General features: G+C 39.9%; 1 protein-coding gene across 1 annotated transcript; it reads right to left on the bottom strand.

Moving 5' to 3' along the window:
- Nucleotides 1-9907: 9907 nt before the first annotated feature.
- LOC117075279 (methylosome subunit pICln-like) lies at nt 9908-11279 on the bottom strand. Its single transcript, XM_033197453.1, has one exon. The coding sequence runs from the start codon at nt 11200-11202 to the stop codon at nt 10489-10491; it is 714 nt and encodes a 237-aa protein (XP_033053344.1). The 5' UTR covers nt 11203-11279; the 3' UTR covers nt 9908-10488.
- Nucleotides 11280-17017: the final 5738 nt, after the last annotated feature.

The raw sequence follows: 17017 nt of genomic DNA, 5'->3' as shown, positions 1-17017 counted from the left end.
CAATAGCTTATCATTTCACTTGGAATTAAATTTTTTTTAATGTCCTCTAAGGGCCAGTGCGATCTAAGCTTTCACTGTCTCTTAGACCTTATCTCCTATCAGTCTTCCCCTTGCACGCTCCTTTCCAACTTCACAAGTCTCTTTCCTGATTCGTCGTCGGCATGCTCCTAACTCAAAACCTTATGCTGCTCTTCCTTCTGCTAGGAACCTTTCTCCTCTGTGGATCAGTGTAATCATCTCCCTCATTTACTTCAGATCTTTTTTCAAATGTCACCTCATTAGAGTGCTCCTGAAATATCCTTTCTAAAATATCAACAACTGTCCCCAATGCACACACACTTGCGTGCACACACACACACATACATTTCATCACTCTTTATCTTTTCTTCCTTTCATAGCACATGTCAATCCAAGACATTACAATATATAGATATTATATATTTATATATTACATATATTATTGTCTTTCTTTCTCCCTAAAATGAGGAAATCTGCAACCATAACCTTTGTTATTCACTGATGTATCCCCTAGTGCCTAGAAAAATGTCTGTACATACATATTCAATACATATGTGTTTAATGGCTGAATAATTAAGTGGAAGTTAGATAACTGAAGCAATAGTATAGAGGAGATGCAGACATCTGATGGGAAAGAAAACTAAATATTCCACCTATCCATTGTTGCATAATAAGCCTTCCCAAAACTAATAGCTAAAAACAAAACAAAAAAAATTGTTCACAAATCTGCAATTTGGGTAGGGCACAACAGGAACTGCCAGTCTCTGTTCTATGCAGTGTCAGCTCTGGGGTGGCCTGACTGGGGGAATAAGGATGCACTTTCAAGATGATTCATTCATATGCCAGAGTTAGGTGAGCTGGCGGCCTCAGTGTTTCCTTAAGGGATCTCTCTACGACTGGCTTCCTCGTGGCATTGTGGCTGGGGTCCAAGAACAGGTATCCCAGCAGACAGGAAGTTGAAGCATCACTTCCACATTATCATATCATGTAGGCATTTACAGAATGCCTTACAGAATTACAGAACCCCTTCCAATTCGGTGGAAGGGAATGTAAACTCAACCACCTAATGAGATGAAAGCCAAATAATTTTAGGGTCATTTTTTACAGTCACCACACAAAATAACCTTTCAGCTATGTTCTACTACCCTGGGATTTATAATTCTGCAATTTGCTTTATTGAAGAAGTTTTCAAAAGTCATATGAGAGGAATTCACTTAAACGAAAACAATAATATAATCATCATTAATAATACTAATATTAAAGTTCTGATTGTATATGAGGTACTATATCAATATATTCCATATATGATATCAATTTTTTTCTTTTTCTTTTATTTTTATGTTATTTTTGAGACAGAGTCTCACTCTGTTGCCCAGGCTGGAGTGCAATGGCGCAATCTCAGCTCACTGTAGCCCCAGCCTCCTGGGTTCAAGCGATTCTCCTGCCTCAACCTTCAGAGTTCGTGGGATTACAGGCGTGCGTCACCATGCCTGGCTAATTTTTGTAGTTTTACTAGAGACGGGGCTTCACCATGTTGGCCAGGCTGATCTCCAACTCCTGACCTCAAGCGATCCACCTGCCTTGGCCTCCCAAAGCACCAGGATTACAAGTGTGAGCCACTGCACCTGGCCTCTTTTTTTTTCAAAATTTAATATTTATATGGCACTTACTATAAACCAGGCACTGTTCTTGGTGCATTAAAGATATAACCTAATTTAATTTTTTAACAATCTCATACATTACATGCTGTTATTATTTCCACTCTATAAATTGGAAAACCTAGAATGAGGAGATTAAACACTTGCACAGTCACATAGCCATTGAGGATGGAGTCAGAATTTGAACCTGTAGTCTGACCCCAGAGCCTGCACTTTTAACCACTGTGTTATGCTATCACTTTCTTATTCCATCCAGTAATACTGCAAAGTAAGCACTATTGTGATCTCATTTGACAGAAGAAAAAGCTGAGGTTTAAAGCTATTATGTGATCTATTCAAAGTCTGTCTACTTACATCCCAATACTGTTGTTAGTATTTTCTTTTCTTTCTTTACTTTTTTTTTTTTTTTTTTTTTGATACAGGATCTCACTCTGTTTCCCAGGCTGGAGTGCAGTGGCACTATCTCGGCTCACTGCAACCTCCACCTCCTGGGCTCAAGCCATCCTCCCACCTCAGCCTCCCATATAGGTGGGACTATAGACACACATCACCACACCCACCTAATTTTTGTATTTTTAGTAAAGACAGGGTTTTACCATGTTGCCCAGGCTTGTCTCAAGCTCCTGAGCTCAAGCAATCTGCCTGCCTTAGCCTCCCAAAGTGCTGGGATTACAGGTGTAAGCCACCACGCCCGGCCTGTGCCAGTATTTTATATATTGTTTCTAATCCTCACAGCAACATTGCAAGGTAGATGTGTGGAAATTGAGAATCAAATGTTAACTCATTCTACATTACATAGCTAGCAGGAATTAGAGCTGGGATTCAAGCTCAGATGTATGTGGCTGCAAAACCAGGCTTCTTTACCCTGTATTGCTCTCATCTTCAGGTGCAGGGAAATAAGGGAGGAATGGAGAAGTTGATAATTAATAGAAGAGAGGATCCCTTTCTACACTGTGACTCTGGTTAACCTCTGAGGGTGCTGAGCAGAGATGTCCAGAGATGACAAGATATCTACACAGTATTAGGAAAGATTTCTGGATCTATTGTTAAATCATAAATACCATCTCTATATTTTTCTGTCTTCCTTGGAGAAATCAGTTTTCTTTTCTTTCTAGGGCATGACCTGTTTTTCATTGCAGCCACCATCTTCAGCCCAGCTGATAGAGGAGGAAGGTGAAGTGATGAAAGTCAACATCTACCCAGGGACCTTTTGTGGTTTAGTCAATTAATTGTTGGCTCTGGGGAGAGGGGTTGTGGAAGAAGAGTGAAGAGGAAAGGAAGGAGTGAAAAAAAAAAAAAGAAATCAACTAATCTCCCACACCTGTCAGGGTTCTTCTCAACTTTTCCTATGAAGATGTCCCCTGTGGCCCATTTAGAGCCATTTACCAAACCTTTTTTGAGATTTCTTTGATTTTAACATCTGCTTTCCTCTTTCTTTCCTGCATAGTCCTATGCTTCCAGGATGCATGGCAGTTAGCCTTTGATCTTGGTGCCTCTTGTTAGCTGCATGCTGTAAGTTATCCCCCTCCTCAAGCTAATTCTTGGCAATGATGAAATCTACATCCTTCCTTCTTCACTCTCTTTATCACAGCCTCCCATCAAGTTTGATGTGAGTCAGACCAGCTATCCCCACGGAGATTCACAGAGCTCACTAATACTTTAATAGGAACAGGAGCTTCAGCCCATACAGAATCCCAAAGATATTACGTTAATCCTGTAAACCAACCATCTTAAAAGTCATAGATGTCCCCCAAAAATCAGGTTATCAGTGAAAAATAAGTGTAGTATAAATTTCAAGCATAATCAGGTTAGGTAGGACAATTTTCTGTGGAATTTGCATAATCACCGTTACTATCATTACTTGATGTATCTCAACTTCAAATTTGGTATGATACTCATCTAAGTGTAGGAAGAGTTGAAAAATATACTAAAAAGCTAATTTGTGGGAGGCTAACTCGTTTTAATTCAGAAGCCTAAATTATAGAAGCCTCTAAAAGAACACAAATGTATTCTTTTTATTAGTAAGGCCTATAAAATTATTACAATGATCCAATTATCTATTTTCTGGGGATATTTGCAAAATGAATATATGATGATGATTTACAATAAATTTTAAGTATAAATTGAACCTGTCTTCAAAATCTTTTCTCAATTTTAATATTTTCAGGTGATATTTCCAACACATAACATTTGTATTCAAACTGTTCTTTAATGATAGTGAGGACAAAGGTGAATGTCAGATCGTCGCCTGGTCAAGTAATCATAAATTTTGAATAGTGAAGATTTTATTGTACTACTTTTCTACCCTTTGGAAAACCCAATTAATACGTAAAACATTTCTTCTAGTGAGTAGGAATTACTTCCTGTATTTTTAAATTATTCATTATTATAAGATTCCCAAAGGAAATCAGGTCCCATTTCTGTTAACTCTTAATATCCAAGTGAATTTTTAATGCTGTGCCTTCTCCACAGCTGACATACATTCCAGTTACATTTTAGTCATGGATTCTTCTCTACAGCATGCTTCTGGTAGCTATTTTTTGCCTCCTATCTGGTACGGAAGCTTATGGAAATATCCAATGTTAATATCAGACTGAATTAAAAGCTAGTTTTCGGCATTTTACTTTTGAATTATTAGATATTTAGGGGTTACTCATATCATGGCCCTTTCTAGATAATTAAGAGTAAACCTTATTAACCCATTGCTCCAGAAGAGGGCCATGGAAAGTGAAGAAATCTGCTCCTATTTTTATAAGATTTGTTAGTAACTAAAGAAAGTGAAACACACACAGACACACACACGCACACACACACACACAAATCCAGAATAGAAAAGGAGAGAAGAGATATTGTCGTTTTGGCTGAAATACTCAAAGTATAAAATGACTATGAAACTGACAAGGTTGGCTTTAGATCCCTGAGTTTTAAACTGTTCTGTGGCCTAAAAATTGAACAGTGTTCTAAGAACTGAGTAGAATCTAGGGAATGAAAGGAAATTGAGGCAGGAAGAGTCAGGGAAGACATTCAAAGGAATAGGTTTTGCTATGGTCTGAATGTTTGTGTTTCTCTAAAATTCATATGCTGATATTCTAACCCCCAAGGCAATTGTATTAGAAGGCAGCGCATTTGGGAGTTGTTAGGTCATGAGAGAAAAGCGGTCACGATTAGGATTAGTGCCCTTATAAAAGCAACCTCAGAGAGCTGCGTTGCCCTTTTCACCATGTGAGGGCACAGCATGAAGGCAACATTTATGAACCAGAAAGCCAGACTCGACAGACACAGAATCTGCTGGTGCCTTGATCTGGAGGACTTCCTAGCCTCCAGAATAAGTTTCTGTTGTTTATAAGCTACCCAGCCTATGGAATTTTCTTACAGCAGCCAGAATATACTAAGACAGGTTCTTAATTGAATTTTGGAGGCAGGTGAAGAAGGACGAAGTTGGCAGAGAGAAGGAAGAATGTCCTAGGATGTGTTGATTAGAAGTTGCTCAGAGTAGACTTCCTCCCCACTGCAGAACTTCTTTGAAGGAAAGAAGCACACTTGTGGAACCGGAGTAGGCTGTCCTCACCTAGCCCAGACGGAGGAACAACTTTGCTGACTCCATCACGTGCTGCTGATGGTGAAGGGCGAAGGTCCTGGAATGCCTCTCTTTGAGCCTCATCCCTCTTCATGACTTCCCAGAGAGAACTGTCAGTGAGGTGTTCCGGGCCATGAAAAATGATCCTCTTCCCAGAGACTAGATTTTTTCACTTAGAAAAATCAAGCATCTTCTTTTCCTGAAAGCATTTGTCAATGGGACAGGTCCTATTGCTCTCAAGGATGTCTCCCCCTCCCTTTGGTGTCTGACCCCTGGAGATCTGAGATTCAACTGCTGAGCATTATTACAGACCCTGCTCTTCTCTACTGCATATCTCCCCAGCAGCGTGTGGTCTCTTAGAGCTACAATCTATGCACGCTATTCTCTCTAAGAGAGTAGCTCTCTGAGACAAATATTTTTCAACCTCTCCTGCCTGCCTCCAATGAATGAATAAACCTAGCAACTGATGTTTACATAGCACTTACCTTCTAGAGCGCTCAGAACAATTTTCAGTGGTAGACTCTAATCCTTCCTCAGCTTCTGGATAGCAATAAGTATTAATATTGTTTCCCTGAATATATAAGAAGAAGATCGAGTCAAGGAACTTGTAATGGCTGGCTGAATAACACCTGTCATTTGTTGGTTCATGCATTCCATTGATTTTTCCAATTATGCCCTTATTTTTGAACAATAAGATATTTTCACATATATTAACTCATTTTTTTTCCAAATTTGCTTGATAAGAAGAATAACCTGGAGATCTTGTTAAACAAACAACTTCTATGACCCCTGTCCTGAACATTTTTCATTCGGTTGGTCTGAGATGGGACCTAGGAATTTACGTGTTTAACAAGCACGCCAGGGGATTTACCCCCTTTTTTGTGAAGTATAACATTCTCTGTGATTACTATCATTAAGAAAATTTTGGAAACTCAATTTATTTCATTTAATTTTTACAGTAACCCTGTGGGGTATTATTAAGCACCTTTATTTAGAAATAAATATGTGATCAGCAAATCAATCTGGGAGGCCCAGATATGAAATCTCAGTTAATTCAATTCTAACTCTCAGGACAAGAGATGGCAGCTGATTTCTTATATTTCCTAGGTTTTCTCAACCACACTTTCTCACTTAAACAATTAAAGCTAAAGTTCTTCATCTGAAAGTTGAACTATATACATAATTTCTGTTTAGATCCATGCCATAAATCAGTGCCATAAGAGCCATAGAAATTATGAAACCATAGATATAGTTCAAAATAAGCTCTTTCCCTTTTCCAAAAACTTGATATCTTTTCTGCACGTTTAAGCTCATCTTCTTCGCTCCCCCTTGGACTTTGCCTTATTTTTATTCAATTCATTCCATTATTGTTATTGCTATTTTCTTCTCTCTCACTTTCTCACTGGCTTTCTCTCTGTCCCTCCTCTATCTTCCTCCCTCTCTACCTGATATGGTTTGGCTCTATGTCCCCACTCAAATCTCACCTTGAATTGTAATAATTCTCACATGTCAGGGGTGGGACCAGGTGGAATAACTGAATCATGGAGGCAGTTTCCCCTACAATGTTCTCATGAGAGTAAGTGAGTTCTCAGGAGATCTGATGGTTTGATAAGGGGCTTCTCCCCCTTTGCTCGGCACTTTTTCTTTCTGCCACCATGTGATGAAAGACGTGTTTGCTTCCCCTTCTGCCATGATTGTAAGTTTTCTGAGGCCTCCCCAGCCGTGTGGCACTGTGAGTCAATTAAACCTCTTTCCTTTATAAATTACCCAGTCTTGGGCAGTTCCTTATACCAGTGTGAGAACACTATGCTTAATCCCCATCTCCCTCCCTCCTTCGCTCTTTCTCTTTCTCTCTAACTGCTTTTTTTTCTTGCTGAGATACTTCCAAGTCTGTTTTTTTCTCTCGCAATTGCTTTGTGACCACCTATAGGGCTACATGATTCCAACCCATAGTCATAAAGTTCTATTTCTGAGGAGTCTGGAAGAATTTCTGTCAACTATAAGAGGGAGCATCAGCCTACACATGATCCTAGGGAGGCCAGAAAGTCAGGAGCTCCTCTCTTCTACAGTTTCCATGGCTCTTCTCACTTGCAAACTATTAGACTAGCGAGTAGACCCACAAGCAACATTTGAAATCTGAATGAAAACTGAAACAATTCAACTGTTCAAGTGGTCCATAACAATGTAATTTCTGGGGTTACGTAAATCCGCTAGTGTGCTGGTTATCTAGAAAAGAGTAAGAAAAAAAGAAGAAAGGAGAAGGAAGGGAGATAGAAAGAGAAAGAGAGAGAATGAAAGCCCTGATTTATTTATGTAGCATGTACATATTTAGTAGAGTAAATACTCTTAAGATGGACAATTTCAAGCTACCAAAGATTTAATGACCAGCTAAAAAGATTCTTTAATATTAGCAATCAGCTTTTATAAGCTGGTGTGAGCCAGCTCCAGCATGCCACTGTGTAAATCAAACTCCAGAAAAAATTAATTCACTTTCCCCAGATCTTCTAATGCTTTCTAGTAGGTACTTTATATACTGGTACACAAAGGATCGATTATCATACCCCAGAGATGTTCTCTGCTATCCTATCACCACGCCTTTCCTCATAATGGTCTATTTTCTAGAAATGCCCTTTTCCCTCATCTCTTAAAGACCTATCTCAAATGTTTTCTGGGTCTTCATAGTTATTGGCCTATAGCCCTCTTAAAACATTTATGATGTTTAATCTTGTATTAGAGCAATTTTTATACTTTTATCCCATATATTTACTGGATAAAAGCTCTATGTCTGTATTACCCTTGTATTCTTGCAGCACTGAGTTCAATGCTTGGAGAAGAGTAGGCATTCAAAGCCATTTTACCAACCACCTATTACATGCTTTCAATATAGCAGGTATTAATCTAGATCCTAGAACCCCAATTTGATTTAAGGAACTGGAAACCTTAAAATAGGGGTCTGTGGAGAAACACTGGCTTCAGATGGTTAATGGAAGTTAACTATTAACCCAAGATATTTGGAACAAGTTGACTACATTAAGCAGATAGCTTCCACCTAGACCCATTGGAATAATTAGTCTATTAAAGGGTTAGCCATATTTTTTTGTAAAGAAACAGAAAACAAATATTTTAGGCTTTCAGTCCTTTAAGTCTCTGCCAAAACTATTCAACTCTTACAATATAGTGCAAAAGCAGCCATAAACTATACATAAACAAAATGAGCGTGGCTGTATACCAATACAACTTTATTTATAAACACAAATGATAAGATAGATTTGGCCCACAAGCCATAATTTGCCAGCCCTTGGCCTAGATACTTTAAAGCACTGATTTCCAAACTCTCATATAAATGATTTTGTCTGTTTTCCTTTTAGTCATAATGTTTCTCTTTGCTACTCTAACTTACATGCTTCTAACTTAGTCCATAATGCCTTCTTATCAATAATTCTTAAGTCTAGGCTTGTTAAATACAATTACCAGTCTATAATTTAGCTCATTCAGGTTATTGCTAATGCAGCCATTCTGAAAAACAGTATAAAGATATGTTACACTGACCTTGCCAATAGTAATACTACTTATAGACAATGTATAAATGAAATTAAATGCCCATGTAATACAAAGTGATACAGGTACTACTGGGATGCAACAATGACTGTCATGATGACAGCTAGAGATAATATATTTACAGTTCTATTAAGTTTGTATATATCTCTCATGAAGTATCTGAGTTCTTTTTCCCATGAGAAAATGAGCACCTTCAGTGCCAACTCAGGACTAAGACTGCTTGTTCTGTAGTGCTAATAGTTAGACTATTTAGAGTTTATGATTCATCAGTACCCTCAATGTACTGTTTCTTACAAAGCATCTGTATGGATACAACCTTTCCTATGTAAATGAATAGTAATCGGTGAAACAAAGTCTAAGGGTAATGATCTCATTCATAGAAGCTAGAAAACTTGAAATGGTCATCAAAAATGAATTCTCTACTATGGTTCTTGTCCTGGATACACAACTGACTTTTAAAAATTCCTTCACCCAAGTAATTATGAAAAATAAACTAACCTTAGATTTTCTTTTGGCCAATTAGAAGAAATCAGTACTATTTCATAATTTATATTGTACCTGAATTAACAGCATGGTTTAAACAGAGCATTTCGTATCAAAACTAAAATAAAAGACAATCTATCTATCTGTGGATGACTCAAGCAGTCAATGGAATTTGTTTTTTGGTCAATTCTCGAAATCTTGGTTTATTATTTGAGAGTGTCTATCAGTTTCTTCTAATAATATTCTTTTTATATTTGTCATGAAATTGTTAAATATGTATTTTCCAGAGTTTTAAATGTTGTCATGTAGCCATCATCCCAAATAATGACTGACCAAATAACAAAAACAAAGAAGAGGATGAAGCCATGCTGATTAACGGTTGAGTGAAATTTAGATATGTGCAAACAAAACTGCATATGCAAGGAGAATCAACAACTAGGATGTAACTATGGGTAGTCCTTGCTGTCTTTCCTGAAACTTTAGTTGAGGAAAGATGTAAAAGGGTGACTGAAAAAAAATTTTATCTTTCCACACTCCTAGAAGAAGACTAATTGTTCTAAAGCCAGGGTAACAAATAGTGACCAGAATAAGGTTTTTTTGTTTGTTTGTTTTGTTTTTTTTTTTATAGAAAACCTAGGTTTATTTGTTAAGCTATTACAAAAACAAAACAATTACCATTTGAAGTACTTTTGAGGACTTCATCCAAGACTCACTTGCTCTGTTACAGAAACTAACCTAAAAGGCTGGAAATTAAAGGATATAACCTAAGAGTTTATAACAGCAGACTGATAAAACATGGCAAAAGGAGCTCTTTCTTTCCTATCCAGTCTACCTACACCAAGCTCCTGTGCATTTTCACCACATAAATCTGCTAGCTTACAAAAGATACACATAGTCAAGGCAGGAATTATAGGCCTACTCAGAGGGTACCCAGACACAGAAAGTTTTGGGGTAAATAATAAACTACAAATACCCTCTTGGTTAAGTTAATTCATCAAGTTAATAAAGGTCATATTATCTATCTTCTGCTGGTGACAACTTATTGTCTCAGTATAGTCTGTCTCAAGAAGGAACTGGTTCAGGTTGGGTTGTGGAAAAGGAAAAAGACTTCCATCAACTTCACTACAGAGTGGAAAAGGCACCAAGTTCTCTCCTACAGTTAGGAGCAGAATCTTAAACCTGCATAAATCATTTTCAGTGATCAACATCTGCATCCTCAAACTGTCCAGCAACTGTTGGTGTGGTATCCACCTCCATCCCATCTTCATAATCTCTTATTGAATCTTCTGTCCTGACCCCAGCCATATTATACTGGCTGCTCACAGACTGAGAGAGCATTCCCTCTAATCTCTCCAGTGTGGCTTGGCCTTCTGCTGTTAGATGGGATAATCCTTCTTCATAGGTGTAAAATGTAGGGATGTCCCCCTGTCCTTGTTCATGTGCTTCCACATCATATTCTTCTCCATCGTAGTCATCTGAATCCTCATCCTCAGGATCTGGATGCAAGGCCTGGCACTCGCACATTGCAGTGCACATTGCCTCCAATGCTGATTTATCACTAGGCACAAATCTAAATTCAGTAACAGGTTCAACATCATCATCACTGTCTTCCTCTTCTTCATCAGCAACAGGTTCTTTTGATTCTTCTTCAAATTTGGCATTCACCATAACATACAAATGCTCTCCTAGACAGTCACTTCGGTCCCTGGATAATGCATGTAAACTAATGGTGGGGTATTCCAGTGAGAATCCTAATCCAGAACCATCTAACCAAGACAGGCGGCTCTCAGCGACGTAAAGGGTACCAGTGCTGAGGCCCTTCCCGTTCAGCACAGCCTCGGTGTCTGGTTGTTGCCGCAGGAGCCCCTCTGCCGGCCCAGGCGGCAGGAAACTTTTGAGGAAGCTCATAGCAGCAGACAGTGCGACAACACAGCCCCTGAGGGAGTTAGAACACAGCAATGCGTGCACCACACCGCTCGCCCTGGAAGAGGAGAATAAGTTTTAAACCTACTTAATGAGTAAGAGTTCCACAGCCATAAACCATCAGAATCAGTTTCAAACATATTTAAAATGTTTAATCAAGTCAATTTAAAATGTTTACTTAAATCAAATACAACTTGTTTAATGAACACTTTTCTGTAAGTCAATCAATTAATGACAACCCCTTGCTTTTGAAAGTCAGTCAGCCAGAAATGGACTCATTTCATAAACTTACTTCCAATTACCATATAATCAAGAAAAGTCTTCTTCAAATAACCACATTTCTACAATTGACAACAAACTAGTCACAACTCTTTTGAACTCTGTGATTGTTACAAATCCTTATATAAGATCAATTGTTTTCCTGTCTGAAAAAACTGTGACCAAACAGCCTAGATATCCTTTACTTAACCAAGCAATAAATTCAGCGTGTTTTGTTTATTTGTCTCATCATTTTAAGTGATGGCTTCATTCTTTGAGAAGATGGAGAAATGGAACAAGACAGAAAGGGTATTCCAGGTACTAGAAATTGCATGGGCAAAGACATGGAGGCACAAAAGTATTTGGTGAGTTCAGGAATGTAGAACCCTTGTAGTAGCTTCTTGGGGTTGGAAATATCAATTGAAGACAGACTTTGAACTTCACAGGCCAGTATAAGAAGTTTATATTTTATCTGCTGGGCTTTGAAGGCACATTGAATATTTTAAAAGGCAAGTAGTATAATTAAATACAAGTTTTAGGAGCTAAAATGCAGTGTTAGGATTAGTGGTTGAAGTGTCTGTGACATATTCAATAATTATATAATTATGGTAAACTACCTCTATAATAATTAAAGAAGTAGATCCTACCAAATCTATGATTTACTAAATGAGAGAGGTAAAAATTTAGAATAAACAATGAGAGAGGGAGTGGCCAAAATGGCCAACTAGAAGGAGTTAGTGTTCATGGCTCTCATGGTGAAGAATGGAAGGGAAAAGTAAATACAACTCTTTCAACTGAAATATCCAGGTACTCACTTTGGGACTAATCAAGGAAACAACTTGGCCCACAGATAATGAAGAAAAGCAAGATAGGACAATGGCCCACTGGGGAGCAATACAGAGCTAGAGGAACCTCCCCCAGACCAGGGAAGCAGTGAGTGAATGTGCAACCCTGGAAAACCATGCTTCTCCCATGGATCTTTGAAATGCATGGGTCAAGAGATGTCCTTGCCAACTTGTTCTACCAGGGCCTTCAGCCAGCCAGACAGAGCTATGTGGAGTCTCAGCAGAATGGGCACTCGGGCATGCTTGGAAACCCTGGAGACTTAAATACTCAGGTTTTCCAGCAAAAAAGCTGCATCTCTAGCAATGTGGAAGATTAGACTCCTGTGCATACCCCTAGGAAAGAGGTTGAATCCAGGGGGCTGAACAGAGACAGCGTGCAAGCCCCACTGCCATTGCACATCACAAGATAAACCCACTGGCTTGGAATTCCAGTCAGTAAATGATAGAGGCATTGCATCTCCCTAAGAAGGAGCTCCCAAGGGGAGAAGTGTGTCACCATCTTTGCTGTTTGGATGCCTTAGCTGTTCCAGCCTTCTGGCTTTAGAGGGTCCAAGCCAACCAAGAGTGGAAGGGATGCTCCAGTAAAACATAGCTGCTCTACCAAAATGTGGCCAGACTGCTGCTTTAAGCAAGTGCCCATCTGTTCCTCCTCACTGGAGCCTCCGGACACCTCTGCCCATGTTCTCCAGCCAAAAGAGAGTTGAATTCTTCCTGGGACAGCACTCCCAGAGGGAGGAGTGGTCTACTATCTTTGCTGTTTGGGCTATGTAGCCTTTCCAGCCTCCAGGCTTCAGAGTATCTGAGGTGACCGGGGACTGAAGTAGACCCCCAACTCAGCACAGCTGCTCTACCAAAACATGGCCTGACTGCTTTTTTGAGAGGGTCTCCTGTCCCGTTCCTCCTCACTGGATAGGACCTCCCAACTGGGGTCTCCAGCCACCTCCTACAGGTGCCTTTGGGATGACAACAGGCCCATACCTCCCTGGGATAAAGCACCCAGAGGAAGCGACAGGTTGCCATCTTTACTGTTTCACAGTGATACCTCCAGGTACTAGAAAATTTAAGGTGTCTAGGGACTGGAGCAGGCCCCAAGTATACCACAGCAGCCCTACAGAAAACTGACCAGACTGTTACATGGATGCCTATTCCCCTATATCCTCACTGGGCGGGTCTGGGCCTCCATCCACCACCGGCCAGAGCTATTGAGCCAGTAGCAACTTAGCAACTCCTTGGATGGAGCCTCCAGGGGCAACTGAAAACCTCTCTGACACTGCCTCTGCGGTGGACCTGCCACCTCAGACTAATGAAGGAGCAAAGACCTTACGTGTCTTATCCACACCTCCAACAAGCAGCAGTCAACCTAATCAGAGGAGGCCGGTCCACCTCTCACTGGTCTCACACCCCCTCACTGCTCATCACCAGATAGGGAACCCCTGGCTTGGGCCCACAGCACAGACCTTCCATCCTGTGCCAATTCCGCTGAGTGACTGATGACCTGCATCTCTCTAGGATGGAGCCCCCAGGAGGCAGTCAAATGACCCTTGATCAAGACCAGTACTAAGATCCCTTCCTCTGCTGACTCCAAGTAGGGGAAGGAACATAAACACTAAGATTGCCCCAGAGCTGCAGTGGGCAGCTCAAGAGTGCCAAGTCACAATCTACAGCCAGCATTCAAGGGAAAGAGGAATCCATGATTTCAGAGCATTGAGAGGAAAAATGGCCGCAACTGTGAGGAAACGGGGGGCCACGCAACCAAGCAAGAGTTTACCAACTTACTAATAAGCCTAAGTGCCACCTGCTGGATCATACTGTAAAGCTTTAACACCAAAAATACCTCACTAACATATCCTCTGCCAAAACCAGAGATAAGAAGGCAGCTTCAAATAAAGACCCTGCACAAAGCCTAGGCCTGGTAAAAAAAAAAAAAAAAAAAAATCCAGAAAAGAAATCTATTGACTACTCACTCTACACTGCAGTTAAAGGAACAGTTACATATAAAGATAAGAAAGAATCAATGCAAAACCACCAAGAAATCCCTGTTTGAGAGTCTGGAGTGGACCTCCAGCAAATTCCAACAGCCTTGCAGGGTCTGAGGGACCTGAGGGACCTGACTGTTAGAAGGAAAACTAACAAACAGAAAGGAATAGCATCAACATCAACAAAAAGGACATCCACACCAAAACCCCATCTGTAGGTCACCAACATCAGAGATCAAAGGTAGATAAAACCACAAAGATGGGGAGAACCACAGCAGAAAAGCACAAAATTCCAAAAACCAGAATGCTGCTTCTCCTCCAAAGGATCGCAGCTCCTCACCAGAAACGGAACAAAACTGGATGGAGAATGACTTTGACGAGCTGACAGAAGCAGGTTTCAGAAGGTTGGTAATAACAAACTTCTCTGAGCTAAAGGAGCATGTTCTAACCCATATCAAGGCAACTAAAAACCTTGAAAAAAGGTTAGACGAATGGCTAACTAGAATAAACAGTGTAGAGAAGAACTTAAATGACCTCATGGAGTTGCAAACCATGGCACGAAAACTTTGTGACACATGCACAAGATTCAATAGCCAATTCAATCAAGTGGAAGAAAGGATATCAATGATTGAAGATCAAATTAATGAAATAAAGTTAGAAGACAAGATTAGAGAAAAAAGAGTGAAAAGAAATGAACAAAGCCTCCAAGAAATATGGGACTATGTGAAAAGACCAAATATACGTTTGATTGGTGTACCAGACAGTGACAGGGAGAATGGAACCAAGCTGGAAAACATTCTTCAGGATATCATCCAGGAGAATTTATCTAATCTAGCAAGACAGGCCAACATTCAAATTCAGGAAAAACATAGAACACCACAAAGATACTCCTCAAGAAGAGCAACCCCAAGACACATAACTGTCAGATTCACCAAGGTTGAAATGAAGGGAAAAATGTTAAGGGCAGCCAGAAAGAAAGGTCAGTTACCCACAAAGGGAAGCCCATCAGACTAACAGCAGATCTCTCAGCAGAAACCCTACAAGCCAAAAGAGAATGGGTGCCAATATTTAACATTCTGAAAGAAAAGAATTTTCAACCCAGAAATATCCAGCCAAACTAAGCTTCATAAGTAAAGGAGAAATAAAATCCTTTACAGACAAGCAAGTGCTGAGAGATCTTGTCACTACAAGGCCTTCCTTACAAGAGCTCCTGAAGGAAGCACTAAACATGGAAAGGAACAACTGGTACCAGCCACTGCAAAAACATGCCAAATAGTAAAGACCATCGACGGTATGAAGAAACTGCATCAAATAATGGGCAAAATAACTAACAAACATGATAATGACAGATCAAATTTGAATGTAAAAATATTAACCTTAAATGTAAATGGGCTACATGCCCCGATTAAAAGACATAGACTGGCAAATTGGATAAAGAGTCAAGACCCATCAGTGTACTGTATTCAGGAGACCCATCTCACATGCAAAGATACACATAGGTTGAAAATAAAGGGATGGAGGAAGATCTACCAAGCAAATGGAAAGCAAAAAAAAAAAGCAGTGGCTGCAATCCTAAGATCAAAAGGGACAAAGAAGGCCACTACATAACAGTAAAGGGATCAATTCAATAAGAAGAGAGAACTACCCTAAATATATATGCACCAAATAGAAGAGCATCCAGATTCATAAAGCAAGGCCATAGAAGCCTACAAAGAGATTTAGACTCCCACACAATAATAATGGGAGATTTTAATACCCCACTGTCAATATTAGGCAGGTCAATGAGACAGAAGATTAACAAGGATATCCAAGACTTGAACTCAGCTCTTCACCAAGTGGACCTAATAGACATCTGCAGAACTCTCTACCCCAAAATCAAGAAAATATACATTCTTCTCAGCACCACATCCCATGTATTCTAAAATTCAACACATAATCGGAAGTAAAGCACTTCTCAGCAAATGTAAAAGAACAGAAATCATAGCAAACTGTCTCTCAGAACAGAATGCAATCAAATTAGAAAACTCAGGATTAAGAAACTCACTCAAAACTGCACGACTACATGGAAACTGAACAACCTGTGCCTGAATGACTACTGGGTAAATAACAAAATGAAGGCAGAAATAAAAATGTTATTTGAAACCAGTGAGAACAAAAACACAAGATACAAGAATCTCTGGAACACATTTAAAGTGGTGTGTAGAGGGAAACTTATAACACTAAATACCCACAAGAGAAAGAAGGAAAGATCTAAAATTGACACCCAAATATCACAATTAAAAGAACTAGAGAAGCAAGAGCAAACAAATTCAAAAGCTAGTAGAAGGCAAGAAATAACTAAGATCAGAGCAGAACTGAAGGAGATAGAAACACAAAAAACCCTTCAAGAAATCAATGAATTCGGGGGCGGAGCAAGATGGCCGAATAGGAACAGCGCCAGTCTCCAACTCCCAGCGCGAGCGACACAGAAGACCGGTGATTTCTGCATTTTCAACTGAGGTACTGGGGTCATCTCTCTAGGGAGTGCCAGACAATCAGTGCTGGTCAGCTGCTGCAGCCTGACCAGCGTGAGCTGAAGCAGGGCGAGGCATCGCCTCACCTGGAAGCGCAAGGGGGAAGGGAATCCCTTTTCCTAGCCAGGGGAACTGAGACACACAACACCTGGAAAATCAGGTAACTCCCACCCCAATACTGCGCTTTAAGGAAACAGGCACACCAGGA

Source organism: Trachypithecus francoisi, unplaced genomic scaffold (assembly GCF_009764315.1).
Source record: "Trachypithecus francoisi isolate TF-2019V2 unplaced genomic scaffold, Tfra_2.0 Lachesis_group5, whole genome shotgun sequence".
Taxonomy (NCBI): domain Eukaryota; kingdom Metazoa; phylum Chordata; class Mammalia; order Primates; family Cercopithecidae; genus Trachypithecus; species Trachypithecus francoisi.
The sequence above is the reverse complement of the archived record's forward strand: the minus strand, read 5'-3'. Positions and strand labels throughout refer to the sequence as shown.

Coding starts and splice junctions, on each gene's coding strand:
- LOC117075279 (XM_033197453.1), bottom strand. CDS start 11,202: ATGAGCTTCCTCAAAAGTTTCCTGCCGCCTGGGCCGGCAGAGGGGCTC.